The 25,505-nt window shown below is 40.9% G+C and overlaps 1 protein-coding gene and 1 long non-coding RNA gene across 5 annotated transcripts in view; one reads left to right on the forward strand and one right to left on the reverse strand.

Annotated features, from left to right (window-relative positions):
• Window positions 1-25,505, forward strand: part of ttbk1a (tau tubulin kinase 1a) — a 56,859-nt gene that overhangs the window by 7,442 nt on the left and 23,912 nt on the right. For 3 of the 4 annotated variants that reach the window (XM_085163987.1, XM_085163988.1, XM_085163990.1), the window contains 13 exons: window positions 885-1,043; window positions 1,933-2,080; window positions 4,441-4,514; window positions 5,125-5,265; window positions 5,781-5,885; window positions 8,723-8,815; window positions 16,498-16,563; window positions 17,001-17,093; window positions 17,836-17,961; window positions 18,042-18,196; window positions 18,433-18,637; window positions 19,953-20,125; window positions 20,801-21,141. In XM_085163987.1, coding sequence (XP_085020113.1) covers window positions 885-1,043; window positions 1,933-2,080; window positions 4,441-4,514; window positions 5,125-5,265; window positions 5,781-5,885; window positions 8,723-8,815; window positions 16,498-16,563; window positions 17,001-17,093; window positions 17,836-17,961; window positions 18,042-18,196; window positions 18,433-18,637; window positions 19,953-20,125; window positions 20,801-21,141 — 1,879 coding nt within the window. The remainder of the gene's footprint in view (window positions 1-884; window positions 1,044-1,932; window positions 2,081-4,440; window positions 4,515-5,124; window positions 5,266-5,780; window positions 5,886-8,722; window positions 8,816-16,497; window positions 16,564-17,000; window positions 17,094-17,835; window positions 17,962-18,041; window positions 18,197-18,432; window positions 18,638-19,952; window positions 20,126-20,800; window positions 21,142-25,505) is intronic. The other variant, XM_085163989.1, reaches the window with a different exon arrangement.
• LOC146517617 (uncharacterized) lies at window positions 6,988-8,947 on the reverse strand. Its single transcript, XR_014874730.1, has 2 exons — window positions 8,365-8,947; window positions 6,988-8,155 (listed from the first exon to the last, which is right to left on the reverse strand). It is a non-coding gene; the product is annotated as an uncharacterized LOC146517617 (long non-coding RNA).

Here is a 25,505-nt window from a genome sequence, read left to right on the forward strand (position 1 = left end):
TAAAGAGTTTTTTGACCCAAACAGTAAATTATGTTATTAGTAACTGCATTACAAATTATTCTGGCAGTCCTATATGTGTGTATGTGAGAGCATTAAACACAGAAGGTGAAATAGATAAGTTTTATAGATTCATTTTTATTACCTAAAAATGTCTATTACTCCAAATGTTAAACGACCACTTAAAGTAATGCAGTTTGCACATATTTCTTAAAATTGAAGTGAAAAGTGTTCCCATGCCATACTCGTGGTTGTTAGAATTTGTTGTTGATTAAAAACCATCTTGTTCTGATCTACAGTAAACATTGCAAGGTGTTGGCTGTTGGGCTGTTGCAGCATCTGACCTGCAGCTGCAGTCAGGATAAGAATAGACCATTCGACTGCTTCCTCTGCAGACATGATATTTGCTCCAGTTACTGCAAATACCATCATGCCATATGTCCGTTTAGGTTCTTAGTCATCCAGGTCATGGTAGTCTTCAGAGCTTGAGAAAACAAGGCAACTGGACCGCTTTAGGTTTGCAAAGATGTTTCCCCTCTCTTCTGAGAGAACTAAAGAAGCTTCTTGGAGAGGTAAAACATCTTCTCAAACCTAAAAAGTCCAGTTGCCTTCTTTTCTCAGGGTCTCAAGATCACGCCATACCCAACCCCTCTTGCACCCCGCACCCCACTGACCTGTACCCTGATCCAGCTGAAGAATGGCTTCTAATGGCAACCAGCCACCTCTAATGCCTGTTGTTATAATAATAATATAATAATGTTGCCATGACTGTCAGCAGCAGAGAGCTCTGGTTAGACTGGGAAAATCCCAGTAACAACATTGTGTGTATAAAGTATTGACTGTCTCTTCTTACTTCCTTTTTCTCCTCTCATCCTCCCTGCTCACAGATAAATGGCTCTTTTAAGTTGGGAGCTGCTCGTGTTCTGTCTAGCTGGCAGATGCAGTGCCTAGTCCCTGGCCTCCAGGACAACGCCAACATGAACGGGACATCCGAGCAGGCCGACATCCTGCCTCCAAACTGCATGGTCAAGGATCGATGGAAAGTGGTGAGTCTGGAAAGCTCCCATTCCCCCAGTTCAGTTTCACGTTCTGCAGTAGTGCGTTTGAAAGATTTGGGTGTCTGATTTCCCCCATACAATTTTGTATTTATATTTTCTTAGCTGGTATGCATATTTGTTAACTGTTTGATATCTATTCTGATTTCATCCAAACCTTCTTTCCCCCCAAATTTTAAATATAAATAAAACAGAATCCAATCCTATATTCAACTGACAGCAGTACAAGGCTAATGTTAAACTATTACATTTTATTTGATTAGTACTTGGGGAGCTGAGGAGACCAGCAAGAATTAGAAGCAAAATATCACGTATCATTTAAATGTAAGCTTTTTCCATGTATGAATGATACATGATACACAGTAAACCATTTTAAACAAATTTTATCCTTTGTCCTGATTTTATTTTCATACAAAAATGTCTGTATCAGGATCAGAATATGTTCTGTTGTTCTGGTTGTGATAGAAAAAATGAAATCCCAAAGAAAAACACAAATCCTTTATAGACGATATTAAAAAGATTGTCGAATCACTGATGCCTCATGTTCAGCTGAATAAATTGACATTTAAACTGGCAAAGAATTCAAACATTTAAACTTGAGGGTTTAGTGGAAAGACAAACTTTTTTTATTTTCTGTTTGAGCTTCCTTTGGATTCTGAAGTACAAGGTTGCTTAATATAGCTCGTGTCTCAGCCAGTTAGGTTGCAAAATGAAGGCTGTTTGCACTTTACTAATCAATCTACTGTCTCCACTGAGCTGCAAAGACCCAACACATCATGAACTAAAGATAAAAAAGAATGAAGAATGAAGTCTTTTTGGAGGTTACAGTATGTTACTTTAAGATAATTAAGAGCTCTTTGCCCTGCAACCTGTGTTCCAGCTAAAGAAGATTGGCGGGGGCGGGTTTGGGGAGATCTATGAAGCCTTGGACTTGCTTACGCGGGAAAATGTGGCCCTAAAAGTGGAGTCAGCCCAGCAGCCCAAACAGGTGCTAAAGATGGAGGTGGCAGTGCTGAAGAAGCTGCAAGGTAAGCGCTGCCAAACCATCTCCTACACTGATTGCTTTGGGCCAGTGGTCCACAGTGGAGGTGATTAGGTTTAATTATTAGGAAAACATAACTGACTGCAAAGATGTTGTTTATACAAGCTTCCAGTTGTGGAATTGTTAGTGAGTAGAATTCAAGAATGTTTTTTTAGGTCCAACTTTCAGATTGAGCCCCTTTTATCTTCATCACATAAGGTGTTTTAGCAGCAGAGCGGTGACCTTTCAAGAGTCTTTGTCTTGTAACCCTCGTATGCTGCTACATTCCCTCTTCTGCTTCACACTTGGTTGTCTTGGACTTGTGTTTTACTTTGTTCCTCTGATTTTCTGTGAACTGTTACCAGTACATCTACAAGCTGGCACTGAAGCGGCAGGTGAAGTGGTGGGAATGGGAATTAGTACCTCCAAGTCTGAGGCCATAGTCTAAGCCAGCGGTCCCCAACCCCCGGGCCTCGGACCGGTACCGGTCCATGAGTCGTTTGGTACCGGGCCGCGAGAGTTGAGGCTCAGGTGTGAAATGTATGGTTTTCAGGGTTTTTATCGGTTTTCAGCGTTATTTTGTTATTGTTTGTACCGTTAACTCGGTTTTCCTGGGTCTTTTCACGTGTGTTATGAATAAATCTTCTTTTTTTCGGTACCGGTACTAGTTTTATTTTGTTGTATTTATCCGCGAAACCTTAAAGGCCGGTCCGTGAAAATATTGTCGGGCATAAACCGGTCCGTGGCGCAAAAAAGGTTGGGGACCGCTGGTCTAAGCCGAGAAAGGGTGGGGTCCCCACTTCAGCTCAAGGACAAATTGCCTCCCCAGTTTAAGTTGTGTCGTGGATTTTCACATCACATCCTGTGTCATGAGACACAATCTTTGTGGAGTGTCGGATGGCTTTTTGATTTTTGTAACTTGTGCATTGTGTTGCAGTCATCGCAGCTGGCTTGAAGACACACGTGTATGATCATCCTGCCTATTTAATCAGAATGCTGCACAGAAGCTCAAAGAAACACTGACACACAGAGAGATAACGCAACAGTTTGAAAACCTGAGTTTGTGGAAACACTTGACTTCTGCTCCTCCTTATCGTGATATTGTCTGAGTGACTATTGTCTACTGAATACTTAAACATCCGTGTGATAATGGTGCGTTTTTAACAAAGCGATCACTGTGGAGGGTGTATTGGCACTTTTATAATCTCTGAAAAATAGGATAGCCCTTTTTCGTGATTGTATATGTTCAACAAAATCTGGGTGTTCCACACTAACTGTGCAGATATTAAATATGAACAGTAAACAGCAGGTTTAAAAAAAACCATGAGAAACATACACAACATACAGGTGTGGCGGAGGCCTCACTGCTCACCGCCACACCTGCGTTGCACAGATGCAGCCATTTATACCCGCTATTAAGGTGCAGGAAGCCTCTGTTGTATTCTCCTAAACAACAGGTGTTGCCACTCAGACAATATCGTACGCACTGACGAGGAGAAGTAAAAACTAGAAGCCAAGACTTTGTCGAGTGTTATTTTGTAAAGTTCTCTCCACAAACTCAGGTTGTTCTGTTTTTAATTTATTTTTTCAGTGTTTATTTGATAGAAAGACTAAAGAGTGACAGGAAAGTGGAGGGGGAGAGAGAGGGTAAGACATGCAGCAAAGGGCTGCGGGTCAGATTCGAACCTGGGGAGGCTACTCCCAGCCGGACAGCATGCAGGCTCCTGCTCGTCGCAGTGAGTTAAACCAGCACCCACAAACTCAAGTGTTAGTATGTCTCTGAGCTTCTGTGCAAGATTCTCACGATTATACACCCATTGTGTCTATTGTGTCTAGCGACACAGGATTTGATGTGAAAATTACACCACTACACAAGCAATGTGGCGAGCATAAAAATGGCCTTACGTTGGTCTGCAGTGGTGATGAGGGAATTAAGCATAAAAGCGTAGCTGTTGATTTACTGATCAGTGTGCATTCCTACCCTCCACTGTGGTCGCAAGCTTTGGCTAGAGCTTTCTCCGAAGTGTGGCTGGCAAAGACGATGAGAGGGGCTCAAAATAGAGGCACTATTCCTGCACGTTGAAGGAAGCCAGTTAAGGTGGTTCGCATATCTGATATAGATGGGCACCTCCTGGGTCAGGAGCTTTAGGCATGGGAGAGTAAATCTCTCAACTGGCCCAAATAACGTGGAGGAAATGGCTATTGAAACATGAAATAGATACATCTCTGAAAGAATTGAATCCAATATGTAATTTTCTTTCTTTTGTCTTTGTAAATTGAATTAGTTTAGTAGAACAATATTTGTTTCGTTGAAGTTGTGGTACATTAGTGTTTATTAGCCTCCTCTCTCTTCTTTTTCCCTTCAAGGGAAAAACCATGTTTGTAAGTTTATTGGCTGTGGGAGAAACGACAAATTCAACTATGTCGTCATGCAGCTTCAGGTGAGTCACTGTCTGGATGCATGTCAACCACAGTCTTTTACTGGGAAGCATAACAGTGTAGAGGGACACATAACACACAGTAATAAGGTAGATTATTTCTTTAGCATTTAAAAAATTCTGCTTTGAGGAAGCACACCAGGAGGAAGTCTTCATGTTGCTGTCGTGTTAAGATCTAACAAATGTATAGGTTTTGCAGTCTTAAAAAAACTTTACCTGCTGGAGTGCAATTACATTAATATAACTCCTGCTTCAAGGATTCAGCATTTGGTACTTTGACTTCCTGCAATGTAACCAGAAAAAATACATAAAACAATGAGGATAAGTGTAATTGGCCTTTAATAAAGTCATAGCCAGAATGCAAACAGATGAATTTACTGGTGACCTTTTAATGTTGCCTTTGCTGATAACAGCACAGAACAGTCCCAATTTATGTGAACCTGGTGTATTTCTCATTACTGTTGCCACTGTGTCTCCTATGAGTCATATCCAGTTTTGCATTTTCCACGTTATTATTAGATTACTTTTTTGAAACCGGATCGTTACACATTTCAGCCTGACTAAAAGCAAGCAGAAATTAAGTCCCGCTGTCTTGTCACTGTCCCTCACCCAGGGTCGTAACCTGGCTGACCTGCGAAGGAGTCAACCCAGAGGAACCTTTACCATGAGTACCACCCTGAGACTTGGGAAGCAGATCCTGGAATCCATTGAAGCCATCCACTCAGTGGGCTTTCTGCACCGCGACATCAAACCGGTACAGGTTTCTTAAAAAATTCTGCAACCTTGTGCTTCTCCTGTAGACTGAGTTCCTGAGTTAAAAGTGATTTTAGGTAGAGATTATTTACTGATATTAACTTTTGATTTTTCTTGCCCGGATGTGTCAAAATGGTAATGAATGCTTTTCCCCTAAGCTATAGTTTTCTGCAGGTCCATGAGCTGGTTGAGCATTATTGATTAGTGTCTGTAATACCAGCAGAACAGTCCAAATTTCTGCAATTTGGTAACAATTTAATATAAGTAGCTGAAAGTTTCTCAATTTAAAACATCTATCTGGTTTCAGGTGAACTTTGATACTTTAGATCTTTAGGTAATCTAAATATCAAAGCAAGCCAATAAAACCAGAACAGAAGGGGTGTTAATAGGATGTCAGATGAATAGATTTTTATGTAAATGAGCAGAGGTAGAACCAAAGTTAGAGGACCCATATACCCTTCACGTTTCTTGTGTGCAGATGCTTTTAGATTAAACTACTGTGTTTTATTTCTGCAGTCAAACTTTGCAATGGGACGGCTCCCCTCCACCTACAGGAAATGCTACATGCTGGACTTTGGTCTGGCAAGGCAGTACACCAATACCACAGGAGAGGTCCGCCCGGTAAGACACTTTTAGTCTGTGAAAGCGAACCTTACCAAAAGCTGAAGCACAGCACTGAAGCTCATCTATTACAGTGGAGATGTTGTTGGAGAGAATATTTGTAACTCAAGGTTCATTTGCTAGTTTTTGCTAGTGTTTTTTCAAAGAACAGCAATTATTATAATAAAGTCACTAGAGGTTTGGAGAATGTATGGAGAATTATTCCTGCATATTGGATGTTAGGGGAAAAAAATAATCAGAGGTAGGACATATATCCTTATTTTGACTCTGCGTATACTCCAAACCTAAAACTAAACGGACAACACATTAAATTCTGAACCTGATCAGGTTCAATCATATTTTTTTTAAGTAATTTCTCAAGCATAATTTTTCTTTAGCGTTTTCTTATAACTTTGTTATTTAATTTCTTATTGTGGTCCTATACACAACACATATGTCATTTCTTTCTGTGTTAGGATTCAACTTTATTGTCATTACACAGGTATAAATACAGGGTAACAAAATACAGTAGGCATCTAATCACAAGTGCAAGAGCAGTGAGTGCAATAGGAGCAGATTATATGCCGATAAGGGTAGTATAAAAGGTGGGAATAGATATGAACAGATTATGTACAAATAAGTCAAGTACACAGATGTTTATATTGCTATACAGAGAGCAAATGTACAGATGTAGTTATGTATGTACAGATATGTACAGATGATCTGTATAGCATACAGACGGACAGATATACAGATGTATCGATGTGTGGTAAATATATGTACAGTAGTGGGAGCATAGTGCTATGAACAGACTATAATAGTGAACAGTGTACGCACTATAACAGAGACTATGCTATATCAGTGTCCTAAACTATAGCAGTAACCAATATCAGATAGTTTCATTTAAAGCTGCAAAAAATACCAAAGTAAATAATAAAAACTACACAGGTGCACAGACTCAGGCAGACAGATGGGTGTGTTTGCTGCACTGCAGTACATTCCTCTCATTTCCTGTGAGTCTGTACAATATCGGATCAATGATTCGCAGTACTCAATAACAAATCTCAGGTTTTATGTGATAGTTTGCTGTAAACTGACAGAAGTGGTTGTTGGGCTTCTATCAGCTTTTGTATCGATCAGGCCTCTTGGTATTTGTAGTTTCAGTGTGATCAGACGCAGCTGCTGCTTTTAGGCTCTCTCTTGCTTTTTTGTCTCTCTACCACACTCAACACGGCTATTTTTAGATCAGCGAGTATGTATAGTGCTTCCATTTGCTGTCAGCTTGCTCCTCTTCACTTTATCTCCTTACTTTCATTTTTTTCTCTCTTCCTCCTCTCCTCATCCTGTTATGCCCCCTTGTTCCTTACCTCTCCTCACCTCTTCATCTTCACCAGCTCCCCTGTTCTTCTCCTGCAGTGTTGTGTTCCTTCTGTTGCAGCAGTCAATGAATATTTGATGCTGTAAAATGCGTCACTGGGTGAGAAACGTTAGCCCCCCCCCCCCCCCTCCCCCCACACACACACTTTCTCTCTGTCACTTCCAGTCTCTCCACCCATCATCTTTTGTCTCCCAGTCTCTCTCTCTCATTCTACAGCTGAGTCAGCTTCAGTGCAGTGATCTGAGCTCACTCTTTCTCACTTGATTCACCCCTCCCCCACTGTATCTTCCTGCCTCGCTTCCTTCTTTCCCCATTACCCCCTCTCTTTAACCAACCCGTTGTCTCTTACATAGAGAGAGAATTGGGCACTGATCAAAGAAGAACTCCTTCAAGCTTTCATTCAAGCAGAAACATCTGTGTTTTAGCAACAGCAACGTTCTCAGTGTTTTGTCTTTTCATTTCTCGCCGGCACCAGAACTTGCAATGTCCTAACCCTGAGTCTCATTGACTACAACATGATGGTAATTTTGTAAATCATGGTACCCTATAATGTCCAGATTTGGGGGTTGGTGTACCTGATAAGTTGCCACCATATGCTTGTAGTATCTCTTGGTTTCTAAGTCAGAGCAACCCTCCTATCTGGTTTCATAACACCCAGAAGACAACAACAAAAAACACTTAGCTGAGACTTCACCTACTTACAGATGCAGTGTATGAAGTACACTCAGTAATTTCTCAAAAGTGTCATTATTGTTTGCAACAGCTCTTGTGTGTCCAACACTCATTGTGGGACTGTTAGCAGAAAGTTGTCAACGCATCTTCAACACATCCACGTTTTTAGCCAGACCTACCATACATTAATTTTCAAAAATTTGACACTTGATCTGAAAGTGAACATATCCTGATGAAACGTCTTGATGCATTCTCAATCATCCAGGAAAATAAATCTCCAAAAGTTGATTCTGTTCATCTGGACGTAGCGTTACGTAGCGTTACGTAGCGTTACGTAGCGTTACGTAGCGTTACGTAGCGTTACGTAGCGTTACGTAGCGTTACGTAGCGTTACGTAGCGTTACGTCCAGATGAACAGAATCAACTTTTGGAGATATCCTGATGAAACACATGCTCAGCAGATACAAACAGCAGCCTGAATCAGTTCTTACAATTTGCACGTATCAGCACAAGCTTTATTTTTTCATCTTGACTGTTGAGGTTGCTACGTAGTGACAACATTTTTCACTTGCGGTGTTTGGAAACTAAAGTATGTTGAGTGAAGCAGAATGAACCGGTTGTCCAGTGAGGCAACCTGTCCAGCTGCTTGTGGATCAGGTCACTCTTTACTGTGAAATGTTGTATGATGTTCACTCTCTACTGATCACCTGCCATCAGTTTTTTTTATCAAAGATTTATGTTCTGATTTTTTTCTTGTTTTCTTCTTATCAGTTCAATGTGATTTATGTTCACCTTTTTTATGTTTCAGTGTTGTGTTTGTCTTTCTTACAGTTCCTTTGGATTTATGATTTTGACGTGCATGCCTCCTGTTTCTCCATCATCTCCATGGTTACCCAGGGATGTGAGTGGTTTCTATAGTGACAGATGGGTCACAGCCACATCGAAAGCTACGCACCAAAGTGAAAGCTGAATTAAAAAAGAAAAGGAGCAAACATGACATAATGTCTACTAAGAGTTTTCTAAAATCCACATATAAAAATAATCATGATCGTTACAATAACTGTAATGAACTGTGAATGTGCTAGAAGCCCTATCACAAAATGGTCTGGCAGCACAGAGAATTTAGGCACTAAATTATACAACTTGTACTTGAAAGTGAAATTCAGATTTGATTTTTGTCCGGGGAAAAAAACCCTAGATGGTGGACAAAAACCTAAGTATACGGTAAGTCAGTTCTATAAACTAAAAAAGGACACAATATAAATTGTTTTTTCAAATTTATGTAGGTCATGAAGCCATCTTTCTTTTTAATTTCTGTTTTTATGGGTATTTTAATTTGTGTATTTCTACTTGTATTTATCCATGAGTTTCCCTCCCATGTAAGGTAGGACATTATTAAAAGAGAAAATATCATGTAGAGTTTATGTAGGGCACCAGATAACAAATTTTTGCACATACATGCAAAGTTTGATGGGCTCGTCAGTGATATTTGAGGGTTCGATATCTTCCCCAAGGACACTTTGACATACAGACAGCAGGAGGTCCATCTTCTGAGTAGAAAACAACCTGTTTCGATCATGAGAAATAAAAAACCAAGAAAATTTGTGAATGCCATAGATGACAATTGAGTCAGTGAGGAGTATAATGGGCCCATCCAGGAGTTGTGACTGAAACAACTAATACAACACACAATGTGAACTACTAAATCCTATGTCCCTTTCTGCAAATTGCTAACAAAAATGTCAGGGTAGTTTCAGACTTCTACTTATTTAAATGTGTATAATTTAAAACTTGGACATTCATAAAAAAAAAGAGTGTAGTTCACTTTATGTTTTTGTTAACAAGTAACTTGAAAATGGTCACTGTCTTGAATTTTTAAATGTTAAATGGACTTTTATCCACCTGTCAAGTACAGTGGTGTGAAAAAGGTGTTTGGCCCTTTCCTGTTTTCTTCTTTTTGTCACACTTAAATGTTTCAGATCATCAACAACAACAAAAAAAAATAAGACAACGATAACATCAGTAAACATAAAATGCAGTATCTAAATGAAGGTGTTTATTATTAGGGGGAAAAAATCAAAACCTAAATGGCCCTGCTTGAAAACTTGGTTGGGCTGCAGCAACAACTGCAACGAGCAATTGTGATAACTGGCATCAAGTCTTTTACAGCACAGGAATTCTGTCCCATCTTTGCACAACTGTTGTATTCCAGCCACACTGGAGGGTTTTTGACTATGAACCACCTTTTAAGGTCATGCCACAGCATCTTACTTGGAGGTCATGACTAGGCCAAGTCTTCATTTTGTTTTTCTTAAGCTTTTGTGTTTTGGCTGGTTTGCTTTGGATCATTGTCCTGCTGCAGAACCCAAGTGCGCTTCACCTTGAGGTCACAAACAGATGACCAGACATTGCCCTTCAGGATATTTTAGTAGACAGCAGAATTAATGTTTCCATTTATCACAGCAAGTCTTCCAGATCCTGAGGAAGCAAAACATCCTCAGACCATCACCACCATATTTTACCATCGGTATGATGTTCCTTTTCTGAAATGCTGCATTACTTTTATGCCAGATATTTGTCATATCAGTCCACAGAGTATATTCCCAAAAGTCTTAGGGATCATCAACATGTTTTCTGGCAAAACTGAGACAAGCCTTTGTGTTCCTTTTGCTTAGCAGTGGTTTTCGTCTTGGAACTCAAATGGCCACAAAGGCCATTTCTGCCCAGTGTCTTTCTTACGGTGGAGTCATGGACACTGACCTTAACTGGGGCAAGCGGGGCCTTTAGTTCTTTGGATGTTGTTCTGGGATCTTTTGTGACCGTTTGGATGAGTTGTCACTCCTGGGAAGGTTCACCACTGGTCCGTGTTTTTGCCATTTGTGGATAATGGCCCTGACTGTGTTTGGTTGGAGTCCCACAGCTTTAGAAATGGCTTTAAAACCTTTTCTGGGCTGAGAGCTCTCAGTTACTTTGTTTCTCATTTGTTCCTGCATTTTCTTGGATTGTGGCATGATGTCTGGCTTTTAGGGAGCTTTTGGTCTACTCCACTTTGTCAGGCAGGTCCTTTTTAAATAGATTTCTTGATTAAGAACAGGTGTGGCAGTAATCAGGGCTTGGTATATCTAGAACAACTCAACTTAGCTTTCCAAAGATGTGATATAGATTTTTATTCTGACATTTCAGAATTATACAAAAAGGCCCTTTTCAGGGAACACAAAATGGGTTAACAATTTAAAGCTGTTCTGCAGCAATGGAGGTTGATCGAGCCTTAAAAGCTGGTGCTACTACTTCCTACAGGTGTTCTAACTTTTCTAGATTACTTACAACCCCCTCTGTCTGTATAAAACCAGTGGTGGAACACACTCTGGTACCATACCCTTGTAAGCTTTAGTTGAACAATATTGTATGGCAAAAAGTAGTGTGTTGCCACAAAGATAGCAAGAAAAAGAAAATTAACAATGGAAGAGAGACAGACCATCATAGCACTTAAAAGAGTATGTCTTTTCTACAGAGAAATTGCAAATAAAGTCAAGATGTCACTGAGTACAGTTTCCTTCATCATCCAAAGGCACAAACTGACAGCAAGAGGTCTGACAGACCCAAAGACACAACTGATTCAGAGGACAAGTTTCTGAGAGTTAACAGCTTGCTTGATAGGTGGCTCGCAGGACAACAGCTTTGAGCACAGCTTAATAGTGGTCGTATAAGCAAGTCTCAGTTTCAACTGTGAAAATAAGACTTCAAGCTGCAGGTTTGACAGGATGAGTTGCAGCAAGAGAGCCATTGCTAAGACGTGAGAATAAAACAAAGGGACATGCCTGGACACCGCCATTGGACTAATCTTTGATTCATCATTCAGGATCTTTGTACACCGTCGAGTAAGCGTGAGGATGGTTCCACAGTGTGTGGCATCAACTGCCAAATGAAGGAAGGAGGAAGTGTGTTGATCTGGGGCTGTTTTGCTGGATCCAGGGTCGGTGACTTGTACAGACTGAAAGGCACCCTGAACCAAAACAGCTACCACAGCATTCTGCAGTGCCATGCAGTACCCTCTGGTATGCACCTAGTTGGTCAGGGGTTCATCCTACAGCAAGATAATGACCCAAAACACAAGTCCAAGCTATACCAGAACTACCTCAGGAAGAAATAACATGATGGTGAGCTTGAAAACATGAAGTGGCAGCACAGTCTCCAGAGCTAAACCCCATCACTTCTGCAACAGATATGGGAACTTCCTGAAGAATATTTGATTTCTATTGTAGAAAGAATGCCACGGGTGTGTTCAGCTGTCATAAGGTGGCTGCTTTGATGAGTCAAAGTTTAGAATATATTTTGGTCTATAAATTGATTCCATGATTTCTTTTTTAACTCCAATTGCTTATTTGCACTATGCTTTCATTTCAGAGTGCAACGGGCCGATACACTGCATAGTTTTCAATAAAAAATTGGAAAAACTTGTGTGTTCTTAAACTTTCGTCCTGTAGTGTAGGTTTGGATTTTTTTGACTCTTAACAATAAACACCTTAATTTAGAAACTGCATTTTGCATTTATTTCTGTTATCCTTCTAATTAATTGCTTTTTCATGTCACTGTATTAAGTTATCGGCTAGTAGGTGTCTTTCTTCTGTGTGGCAGAAGTACTTTTTTATGGTGAGACTAAAGGCCCTTTCACAGCAGATGTGTGAAATCTCAAAAATTGAATGTGTCAAGAATATAAATAAATATATATAAATCAATTTTTCGGGATACCAATGAATAGATCTGACCAAGATCACTGTATTTGGCAACAAGTGCACTAATAGCACAAATCTTGCACCTTTACTGAGTATACAAGGATATGGTAATAGTAAAATGATACAATTGTGTTCCCAAATCTGCTAAAAAGACTTCAAACTGCCTCACTGACATCCTGAAATATGTACGAATGCAGCTCCAATTCTGGGATCAAACCATAATATTCTCTAGCAGCCGCCTTCTTGTGGGAACTGGATGAACCCAGAATATCAGTTTGTTCCTTTTCTCGTTTAGGAACATCAGGACCAGTTCGTTATCCCTTCATTTAAACTTCATTTTTTTCTGTCTGTTTTTGAGGACGAATTTTCCACAAAAATACAACACGTTTGGTGTGTATATGGGTTACATGGGAAGATCCGTAAAATTTGGAATTTCATGTTGTTTTACACAACAAATTCAGTGTGCAATTGCCTTTAGACTAACTGTCCAATACATGTATAGATAGAAAAGTACATAAAGCAATTTATTAATTGATGTAAATCTAAAGACTCAAAGTTGAGTCATAAAAATGATAAAAAGTTAATTGTGTCTTTTTAAAAATGTATTTTTATCTCATATAGTTATTTATATAAACATAGATAAAGGCATTACGCAATCTACATATAATATCCAAACGCATAATCAGATTTTAACACTACTATTAAGAATAGGTCATAAAAAACAGCCCAAAAAACAAATTTGAATAATATTAAAGTGGAATTATGTAAATTGATCCTTGCGTGTGCAGATCACTCTGATGCAGTGTGTTCGTCTGCTGGTGTCTTTGTGTCTTATTTTGCTTATTTTTCATTTGATGTCAGAAACACGTGTATAAAGGTCACATTGATGTTAAACAGGATTGCATCTGTTTCTTTCTAAAGCTCCTGTAATACAGAGTTGTGTTGACACTGGGTTGAATGTTTGATGCTATATATCCACTTGATCGTTTTGTTACAAGTTACATGTTTTTAATGATTTATTTTGTCACAATACTTACAGTTTATTTTCATGCCAACACATAGGGTAGAGCAGGGCGATATGACCAAAAATATTTTATACATTTGAAAATTTGCGATAACGATATAACTGACGATATAATTGGCACTAGACAAAATACTTTACAAGTTTTGCACAACTTTGTTAGTGCAAAAAAAAAAAAATCAAGGTATTTTCACTTAAACAAGCAGCTGTTTTTTATGTGCATTAAAGTTATATAAAAATTTAACAGTGCAAATGCAAATTCCTTGCTGACAGTTTCCCCAAAAGGCATTTCCAGTGGAAATTGGTCGACATATCCTCAGCATAACCATGTATAATATCCACAAAACTTAAAAAGAGGTTATACACACACAATACGCTAATATTATGTTGAAGCACAGTAGTATCACTCCGCGAGGCTGCCTACGATAGCCGTAATGCTCCGACAATCCATCAAGCGGTGTGGCTTCGTAGTTTAGCAAAGTCATACTAAAACATCTGACAGATTTTCGAGCGCCGTGTACATAAAATTATTTCGAGGTCAGTAAACGTTTTTCAAAAAACACGGTAATAACGACGACCCACTAGCATGCTCTACCAAAAATAGTGCTTTGTTGTGTATCTGACGGACGGACGCTAAACCAGTTCCACACCATTAAAGTTGCAGCATTTTTACAAACCAATTCTGGTTCATCTGTTTCATTCAACGATCCGCTTTCGCCTTCTCATTCTCCGTCGCCGCCATGCTTTTTCTGTCATGTACGTATGAAAACAAAGGCACTGCGCATGCGCGTTTTACCCATATTCTATCGCAATATTTCATTTTCTTATCGTTGCCCAACATTATACCGGTATTACCGTGAACGGAATGATATGGCCCAGCCCTAACATAGGGTATGCTAAAGCCTGACCAGCACAATGTTGCTGTGAGTCAGCTGGGCACTAGACTTCAGTTTGCCAGAAAGAGCAGCACGTGCCTCTGGATCAAGTAAACAGAAATCCACATGTACCAACAACAACAACAACAACAACAATATAAACATAACACACAAATAGTTTGTAGAGGCTGAATCACAGTAAAATGGCTAGGCTAGTGGCTTCTTAACTGATATTACTGATTGTCTGTTTACACTATTTACATGCTCTTATTTGTACGCATTTATTATTTTGTTCATTTAGCCTTTACGTCTAAACAGTAGTTCAGTAAAAGCACTTTCAGTCCAGTGTTAAAGTTATTAGTCTTATAGTCAAAACAAGCCTCCAGTCCATGTTGGCATTATTTACTGTTATGTGTGCCGAGTTGAAGTAGAGAGCATACCCAACTGAGAAGATAAGTAGGTTCAACTTCCAGTAAAATCAACAGCTCGAGGAAACTTTTCTCATCACAAGAAGAATGTTTTCCTCATAAAACAATTAATGAATAATAATTAAAAATATACAGTCAAGGTGTTAATAGTGTATGTAGCAGGTAAAGATTGGGAATCCCTCTCACCCTGCATAATAATTCACTCTTTTCAACAAAAAGATAACAGTGGTATGTTGAAAATAAATCAAATGTGAAAATCTGCAAAAATTACCCTTGTGTACCCTTGTAATTTTGATGATTTGAATGCATGTAACTGCTCAATAACTGCTTGATTACTTGCAACCCAAATTGGTTGGATTAGATCGTTAAGCCTTAAACTTCATAGACAGCTGTGTCCAATCATGACAAAAGGTATTTATGGTGGCCCATTGCAAGTTGTGCTTCTCTTTGACTTTCCTTTGAGAAGTGACAGCATGGGATCCTCAACGCAACTCTCAAAAGAAGAAAACATTGCTCAGTATCATGGTTCAGAGGATAGCTACAAAAAGCTATCTCGGAGGTTTAAACTGTCAGTTTCAACTAAACCCAGGCCATGAAAAACACAGGAACGGCATAGGCAGAGGATTGTGAGAATGATCACCCCAAAAGACCTGGAAGAAGATCTTTCTACAGATGGTGCATCTGCAGCACAATTTGCTCAAAGAACATCTGTATGGCAGATTGATGAGTAAGAAGCCCTTTCTGCGCTCACGCATCAGAGTCAGTTGTTGTATGTAAAAGCTCAAACCAGATTCATTGTGCTGAGGAGACGAAAGGCTTTGCATGGCAGAAGAAGAGCACCCCTTTCTAAGAAAAACACCTGCTACCCCCTGTCAAATTTGGTAGAGGTACCATCATGCTGTGAGCCTGTGGGATGAATTCAACCCAGTTCTTCAGGATAATGTTCAAGCAGGAGTCACAAAGTTGAAGTTGGGGTTGAATATTCCAACAAGACAAGGACCCGAAGCACAGTTCAAACTGTAGAAAGGTGTTCAGAAGTGGAATGTTCTTGAATGGTAGTCACAGTCCCCTGACCTAAATATAATTAAAAGTCTATGGGATGATTTGAAGCAGACTGTCCATGCTTGGCAATTTAACGGAGAGATTTAGTATAGAAAAATGGTCAAACATACCTCCATCCAGAATCCAGACACTCATCAAAGGCTATAGGAGGCATCTAGAGGCTGTTTGATTTGCAAAAGGAGGCTCAACTAACTAATGATATATCTCTATTGGGGTGCCCAAATTTATGCACCTGTCTAATTTTGTTATGATGCATATTTAATCCAATAAACTTCATGTTATTGCTGAATCACTACTTTTTCCATAAGGCATGACATATATTAAAAGGAAGCCAATCACCCAATGATAAACACAAATTCAAAAAAAAAAAAGAGAGATTCCCAATCTTTTTCATATTAGTGTAACTGGATGTGAACTGGATGCTTGTTGTTGCAAATGCTGACTTTTTTGCATCCTCTTTTTAGCCAAGAACTGTGGCAGGTTTTAGAGGGACCGTCCGCTACGCTTCAGTCAATGCTCACAAAAACAAGGTCAGTACTGTTTGTTTGTCTTTAAAGTATAACCTCTGAGTTGGCTGCAGAGTTGGTGGTGAGCCTCTGTCAGCCTCTTGTACCTAGAAATGGTGCAAGAGGCTGGGAGAAGCAGATCAAATTGCAATCATCGTTCTATATTTATATTTTTGTGGGAATTTTGCCTTTTTGCAGTTTTAATGATTATGCTCCTGAACACACAGCCAATGTGCAGATTTTGTTTACAAAAGTTGCTTCATACTTGTGAAAGATAAATGCAACTCAAGCTAGTCTGATTTAATACTGAAACACCTAACCTTAATGCAATAAATATTCCATTAGATTACCTGTCACCCCACAACACCCTCTTAATTAGCGATTTTAATGATACAAGTCAGAATGTGAACATTGTGTTTAGAATGATATGCTAACAACGTCTGCCTGTTGTGCTCCTCCAGGAAATGGGTCGCCATGATGACCTTTGGTCATTGTTTTACATGTTGGTGGAGTTTGCTGTTGGGCAGCTGCCTTGGAGAAAGATCAAGGATAAGGTCAGAAGGTTTCTTGTCTCTAGTTTTTATATCCACTTACTATTACTTGTTTTGGTAGTGCCTCCATAAATCATACAAGATGTTAAACATATTTAACGTTTTGTCCTGCTTCTTTAAATACATCTATGCTTTAAAAAAGTCTGTCTGTGACCTTACATTATCCAAAAAGCAGTCAGAATTTGATCTGTTTTGATCAATATATATATATATATATATATATATATATATATATATATATATATATATATATATATATATATATATATATACACACACACACACACACACACACACACATATATACATATATACAAGCGGATACAAGCGGCAGAAATGAGCTTCCTCCGTGGCCTCTCCCTTAGAGATTGGGTGAGAGGTTCGGCCATCCGGGAGGGGCTCAGAATAGAGCCGCTGCTGCTCCACATCGAAAGGAGCCAGCTGAGGTGGTTCGGGCATCTGACAAGGATGCCCCCTGGGCGCCTCCTGGGTGAGGTGTTCCGGGCATGTCCCACCGGGAGGAGGCCCCGGGGCAGACCCAGGACACGCTGGAGAGATTATATCTCTCGGCTGGCCTGGGAACGCCTTGGTGTTCCCCCGGATAAGCTGGAGGAGGTGGCTATGGAGAGGGAGGTCTGGGCCTCTCTGCTTAGGCTGCTGCCCCCGCGACCCGGCCTCGGATAAAGCGGATGATGATGGATGGATGTATATATGTATATATATTCTTGTCTTTTTTTCTGTTTAGGAACAAGTTGGTCAAATTAAAGAGCGTTATGACCATCAGCTGCTGCTCAAACACATGCCTTCAGAGTTTAAAATCTTTCTGGACCATGTCCTGGCCCTGGACTACTACACTAAACCAGATTACCAGGTAGATATAACAAAAGTTCAGAGGAGCAGTCTAATATTGAGACTTTGGTTCACATTCATAAATTTGTGTATTTTTTCCAGCTGCTGATGTCAGTGTTTGAGAACAGTATGAAGGAGCGAATCATTACAGAGAATGAACCCTTTGATTGGGAAAAGGGAGGAAGTGATGTCACGCTGTCAACCAGTGCCTCCACCCAACCACAGCACAACACCCGACCTACTGCAGCCATGGTGGGGTAAGAACAAGCTGCAACCTCCTGTAAAATAAGTGAAATAGAAGTGCCAAAAAGGGAAGTTTCTCTAACAGCCACTAGCCATTTTTCTTTGATTTGTAAAGCTATCCAGACTGTATTAGAAAGAATTTGGTTAATATACCATAACAAAAAGGTTTTGTAAATTGCATGATTAGATTCAAAAGTATTTCTGAAATAACAGCATCTATGTAAAGATTTGTTATATTCTGTGTCCATAGAGCCATTGTGACTCCAGTTCCTGGAGACCTACAGAGGGAGAACACCGATGTTCAAGACGAGCATCTCAGTGATCAGGAAAATGCTCCTCCACCTCCACCGAGCCGACCCCCTGGGGAAACCGGTGTCCAGCATCCTGGAGAGACTGGAGAAGGCTGGGATGACACAGACTTTAACCGCAATAGACTCAGGATCAGCCTAACCAAGGTCTGAACCATCAGTTATAGGTTTTGGTAATGCCACAGTCCCATTAAATCGACCCCAGAATCAGACTCTAGAGGCCTTAGTTAGCATGCTAAAGGAGGTACTTCAATTAGGAGACTTAAAATGTGGCTTGTTTGGAAGAATTTACAGGAGGGGAAAACCTTGAAAAATAAAAATGGTAGCACAGTTTATATTCGCTAAACTGTGTCAAACCACAAGCCCTCTAGAACATTGTCCATTGGATAGACATGACCAAAGTGGAGGTTGGGCCATAACACAGCATGTCAGTACAAACACTGACTGTCAAGCAGAGTGGTGATGATTTGGGCTTTTTTTTGAACTTGGTCCAAATGGGATCATACAACAGATAATGATCCCAAGCACACTAGCTTGGGATCATTATCTACAGCAGAATGACTGTGAATAATCACGGTTAGCTCTCTCGTCTTGCCTGCAAACACCTCAGTGTTTCCCTGGATAAGCTAGAGGAGGGGGTTTGGGTTTCTCTGCTCAGATTGCTGCCCCTGAGTAGCAGAAGAAAATGGATGTATGGCTGGACAATTTGAGAGACCGATTAAGCTGTAGAGAAAACAATTACTTCAAGTTGTTGCTGCTAAAGGTAGTTCTACCTGCTACTGAATCAGGGAGTGTACTTTTTTATAGGATGAATGAAGTCCTGTGGAAATCCCTGAGATTTCACATGGACTTGTTTCATTAGAAACATAAGCAACATTTTATCCAATTATTAGTTGATAAAAAACAAAAAGTGGATTGCCTGAAAATATTTTTGTCATTACAGCCTTTTAGATTATTCTAAAATGTGTTGGTTGTTTAGTCTTAAGACATTTTGGTTCACATGAACCTTCTGCCTTCACTATCAGTGACTGCCCTTAACTCTACCCATATACTATAAGAAAATGTCATTTTTCTTTTTTCTTATTTTTTCTTCTTGCAAGTTTTAAAGTCTTGTACAAAAAAAAAAAGAATCACTGGTGTCAAAATGTATTAAGTTTTATCTCCAAAAAACGTTTCTTTTGCTTGTCTCCAAAACATCACGTTAGCTTTTAGGCTTAGGGTTGCTGTTATTTATGCTGCTGACTTAATTCCAGAAAGTTGATTCTGTTCATCTGGATGTAGCATTTTCAGTGGGAGAAACATTTTGTCACTTATCCAAACTCACTCACCCATTTCCTTACCTGGATGATTGACCATGCATCAAGACAATGTTGACTTAAGGAAGTCGTTTTAGAGTTGCCTTCCAGAGTGTTTAAATGGTTGCTCACTTTAAATGGTTGCTCACTTTTTTATCATTCCTCAGGGGGCTCAGGAAGAGGAAGCAATTCGAGGGGCCTGTCCAGTGTCTCCTGTACGAGGTGTAGGACCCGAGTCCCCAACAGGACAGGGTCGGTCCTTACGATATCGGCGGGTCAACAGCCCAGAATCTGATCGTCTTTCTGCAGCTGAGGGCCGGGCTGACGCCTATGGACAGAGGTGACAGTAAAGTATAGAAAACAACAAAGGTGGTTTTAGGTGAAGAGACAGCATTTCATGTTACTTTTGGTAACAAACAACAAACAAGAAAACATTTTCCAGTTTAAAAAAATAAACATAAGCCAAATTCAACCTGGCAAAGATCAGAATTAATTAATTATGAGGCCTTTGCTCTAAAAGAATTTGATCTCAACTTTTTGAATCCACATAAATCAGAAATGTACAAAAGAGGTTCAACTAGATTTGAATGACTTGGATTTAGCTCTGAGATTTTGCTTGATTTTGATTGTTGAGAATTCATTTGGATACACTCCAAAGACCGAATCTTTTTAATGTGAAACTTGGCTTCAAAGTTTCTGTTACCATGACTTGACTTGGACGTGTCTGAACTGACCGAGGTTTGTAATGGACTTCACATTCTGTATATCATATGTCTTATATGATATGGATCGGTGCTGAACCGAGACTTAAGATTTCCTTTGAAAAATCAACTAGTCATGGCTATATTTAAAATTGACTTCGCGTTACCCTTAAGAAGCTTAAACCTGAGCTTTAAATTGAACTGAATAATGAAACAAAAAGTTGAAAAAGTATTTTTACCAGGTTGTTAAGCTGTAGAAGAGTCATAGTCCCATATCCTTCTATTTTGTACACATTTGTTTGTGTGTCCACCAGGTCTAGGATGGACATCCTCGGTTCTCCATCTCGTCACGTCTACTCCTCCCAGCCGGCTCAGATGCTGTCTGTTGACCCCGGCTGCCGTGGAGATCGTCAGGTCAGTGGCCGTCAGGAAGTGTCCGTGGCATCCGTCGACCAGGAGGCCCACAGCAACGCCTTTATTCGTTCTGTACCGCTGGCAGAGGAGGAAGACTTTGATAGCAAAGAGTGGGTGATCATTGACAAAGAGGCAGAGCTGCGAGACTTTCTTCCAACCACGTCAGGAACTACCGACGAGGAGCCTGAGGAGCTACGCCCTCTGGAGGAACAGGAGGAGAGGAGGCGGCTCAGGGCTGGAGGTAGGAGATAAAAAGAAGCTTTTTAGTCATAAAACTGAAATGAACAGGATAAATATAATAAAAATGGTTGGTTCATCAGGGCAGGGCACTATTTGAAATGTTTCAGTGCTAGTGTTAATCTGAAACCTTAGCTTTGGTGCCATCTTCCATAAGTTTGGTTGTTACCTAGGAGCTGATAGGATAGGAGCCCTGTTCTATGGACAAAATAGGTCTCTTTAAAAGTGGTGAATTCTAAGTGGATTGGAAGCAAGTCTCCATTTTATCAACAGTCATTAATAAAAATAATAACCTAGTGAATTATTAGGAAAACAAAAATGAAAACCAGACTAAATAAAGTTCTAAATCTATCAAATAGAGGCAGAATGAGGGAATTCAACAAATAAAACAAGAGTTTTGATGGAAATTATGAAACATCTAATTGGGTTGTTGTCTGTGACATAATACCACCCTGAAAGTCAGAGTCATTCCTTTTGGGAAATATTGTATTACAGTTTTGCTCAAATGCTAAAACACATTTCACAAACGTTTCCACCATGTTCCCCAATGTCTAAACACAAACCCTTTTCTAAAGCTACATAAACACAACCACACCTTCCCACTGCAAAACTCAAATATTCACACCAAAAGAGCAGCTTGAAGCTTTCAAAAATGTAAACACTATACACATCGTTACACACTACAGCAAAACAATTGAAAACACAATGCTCAATTTGTGAGAAGGTTCTTTGTTTCATAACTGCCAATGCATATTTTTAGAAACCATACAGTAACGGATTGTCGTAGATCTCTGCAGAGGATTAGGCCTTTAGATTTGTGAGTTTCATATGAAGAGTAGTCAAAGGAGCTTGCAAAGAAAAGCGTCTGGACTTCTTTAAGTTACTTGAAGACGTTTCACCTCTCATCCGAGAGGCTTCTTCAGTTCTAAGGTCAAATGGTGGAGAGTCCCAGATATAACCCTAGTGGGAGTGTCCCCCCACAGAGGGACAAAAGGACCCCCTGATGATCCTCTAATCGCCTGAGCCAAGGTGTGGAACTGGGTGTGGGTCCCAATCAGCCAGAGTTTTGGGTGAGTTCATTGTGAAACCTGGCCTCACCTTATCACCACATTGTTAAGTCTGTGTTTTGGCGTTTTGTCTTTCGGGTGAAATGTGGTGTATGCCGTACAGTGCAGCGAGGAATGCCCAGACCTCTACATCGGAGAGACCAAACAGCCACTTCACAAGCGCATGGCACAACACAGAAGAGCCACCTCCACAGGACAAGATTCAGCTGTCCATCTGCATCTTAAGGATAAAGGACACTCTTTCGAGGATGCCAATGTTCACATTTTGGACAGAGAGGACAGATGGTTTGAAAGAGGAGTGAAAGAAGCCATCTATGTCCACTGTGAGCGACCATCTTTGAACAGAGGCGGTGGTTTACGACACCAACTCTCTGCCATCTATAATCCAGTTTTGAGATCCCTTCCCAGACGCCTTAACGCCACTCACACCCTGGGCCATCTGACCTCAGGAATTCGCATGATAAGGTGAGGCCAGGTTTCACAATGAACTCACCCGAAACTCTGGCTGATTGGGACCCACACCCAGTTCCACACCTTGGCTCAGGCGATTAGAGGATCATCAGGGGGTCCTTTTGTCCCTCTGTGGGGGGACACTCCCACCAGGTTTATATCTGGGACTCTCCACCATTTGACCTTAGAACTGAAGAAGCCTCTCGGATGAGAGGTGAAACGTCTTCAAGTAACTAAAAGAAGTCCAGACGCTTTTCTTTGCAAGCTCCTTTGACTACGATGACCTGGATGACTGAGAACCTTCACAGACATATGAAGAGTATAAATCTATAGAAAATCCTGCATGTACATACACTACTGTAACACAACTCAATGCAAAAACAGAATCTATTGCACACAACAGTACTGAAAACATGATCAGGGTGTGAAGTTTTTTTAATTACATTATTCACACCACACACACACCACAATCACTGTGGCCCAATGCTGAGCTGCATTGGGCCACATCACCCCATCCACATCGCAGGCTATATTGTCTCTTGCCAGGCACCGCGGGAAAAACGCCCTGGAATGGCGAATCCATCCTTGGAAGGCCTCCGCTGGGATGTCAACACAGGCCAGCTCCATTGCCCTTAGGAGGTTCTTTCTTTTGTATGATTGTCTCTCATAAACCTTCCATCTCCACGATGAGAAGAACTCCTCTATAGGGTTCAGGGAAGGGGAGTAGGGTGGCAGACAGACATTTAAAAAGTGGTCACTGTTGGTGGTGAACCACTCTCTGATTTGGTTTGTTCTGTGGAAGCGGACATTGTCCCAAATGATCACATAAATGTGATGTGCGGGCCCAGGATGGTGTTGTTGGCGGTCCAGGAGGATGTCTTTTAGCTCCTCTAGGAAGGTGAGGAGACGTTGGGTGTTGTAAGACCCAAGGACAGCATGCCGGTGGACAAGCCCCTCCGAACCCATGGCCACACAAAGGGTAATATTACCCCCCCGTTGGCCAGGGACCTCAGTGATGGCTCTTTGGACAATGATGTTACGGCCTCTTTGCCTTCATTTCTGCAGGTTGAAGCCAGCCTCATCCAGGAAGAGGTACTCATGAGGTCTGGCCATCGCGTCCACCTGTAATATCCTCTGTGAAAATGTGAAAGTGCACAGGTGTTCAGAACAACAGTCAATCAGGTAGCACAGTATTGTCCAGAAGTAATGTAGGCCACTGAGCAACACAGTATGTCCACTAACTGTACTGTGAACATGGACGCATACTTACTTGCACATACTCGTAACGTAGGTCTTTGTGTAGCCGCTAAACTGGTGGACCTAAATCTTCACCACCACGTCTGTATACATACAAGCGGAAAGGGAGTGAGTGGGTCAGCGCTCGAAGCACAGAAGCTAAGCCGGCTTTAAACACACCATTTATTTTCAGGATAAAACACAGTCAGAACCCAAAATACAAACTAAAATCCCCGCTATACAATAAAATAGTGTTTACAACCCGCTAAAAACCCTGCCGGCAGAAATAACTATACACTAAAAAAACAAAAGCTAAATGAATGTTTTTCATATGCTAAAAACTCCCCCCCGAGTCCTATATTCCCACCGTCCAGCCACACACATGCGGGCAAATGTTCCTTAGCTGGACGAGACAGGAGAGGAACTCCTCTTCCGGGATGGTAAAACTCGCCAGCAGCAGACCAGGGAGGAGGCTCCTATCTCCGCCTGACGGCGCGCGACCGTGCAGTCCAGCCACTCTCCGCACCCGCACAACGTTTCCCTCGCAGCCCCGCCAGATGCAGGCAGAGGCGTCCCCCTGCCCTGCTGTGGATTTCACGCATCGCCTCCCACTGTTGCTATTCTGTCCGTCGGGACTGGATCTCCGGGTTATGCTGGCCGATCGCCGAATGTCTCGTGGCGCCCCACAGTCAGGCTGGAGGCCCTTCTTTTCATATGCTGGCTTGCACACGTTTTGTTTCCTGCTCCTCACTTTTCGTGTGTCTCTCCTCCTTTCTTTGCACCCACTAGCTCCCTTAAGTCAGTTTGGTGGCTGATAGGCCACCTTGGGGAACGCCCCCACCTCACAGGTGCCTAGAATTGTCCGCTTAATCCACAGTGGAATAAAAAGAATACTGTACAACAACACCAAACACACAATATAAATATGGAAATAATATCATGCAATAGGAATAACAATAAACAAACATGCAATAGCAATATTATAATAAAATCATGCAACTAAAATTGACACTATGCACCAACACACAGTGTAATCCAAAACAAAATATAAAAACACAATTTTCCACTGTATGACATTTGTGTCGCGCAGAGTTGCGCTCAAAGGGAACCCTATAGACCTGTTTCATCCACGTCTTATGACGCCGGAGAACTCGTCAATGCTCTCAAAGTTGACATTATCGGCAATGACTTTGTCTCTGATCTCCCGGAGTCTGATGAGGTTGTTCCCACGAACCATATCCACAATGAGGGTTTCTTGTGCCGCTGCAAATATGGCAACCCTCCCACCTCTATGTGGCATTCTTTCAACTCTAAAGAAAGAAACGTGTTGTCAATTGACATGTGTTACAATACAGTCACCAATAGACTACTTTCATAGGTTTGTAAAACTGTATTGTGACAAAGAAAGCAATAGAGTACAATACCTGTTGTGTTGTCTGAATGCCCTGATAATGGTGGCCACGGTGAACCTACTCATGTTTGGACGGACTCTAATCCTGCTTCAGCCAATGTCATGCCATGGTCAATGACTGTTGCTCGCATCTCGTCCGTAATGATGGTGCGAGGTTGTTTTGCTCTCCCTCCTGGACCTTCTCCTCTCCCATGTTGGCCTCCT

The sequence above is a fragment of the Neolamprologus multifasciatus genome, chromosome 6 (assembly GCF_963576455.1).
Source record: "Neolamprologus multifasciatus chromosome 6, fNeoMul1.2, whole genome shotgun sequence".
Lineage (NCBI taxonomy): Eukaryota > Metazoa > Chordata > Actinopteri > Cichliformes > Cichlidae > Neolamprologus > Neolamprologus multifasciatus.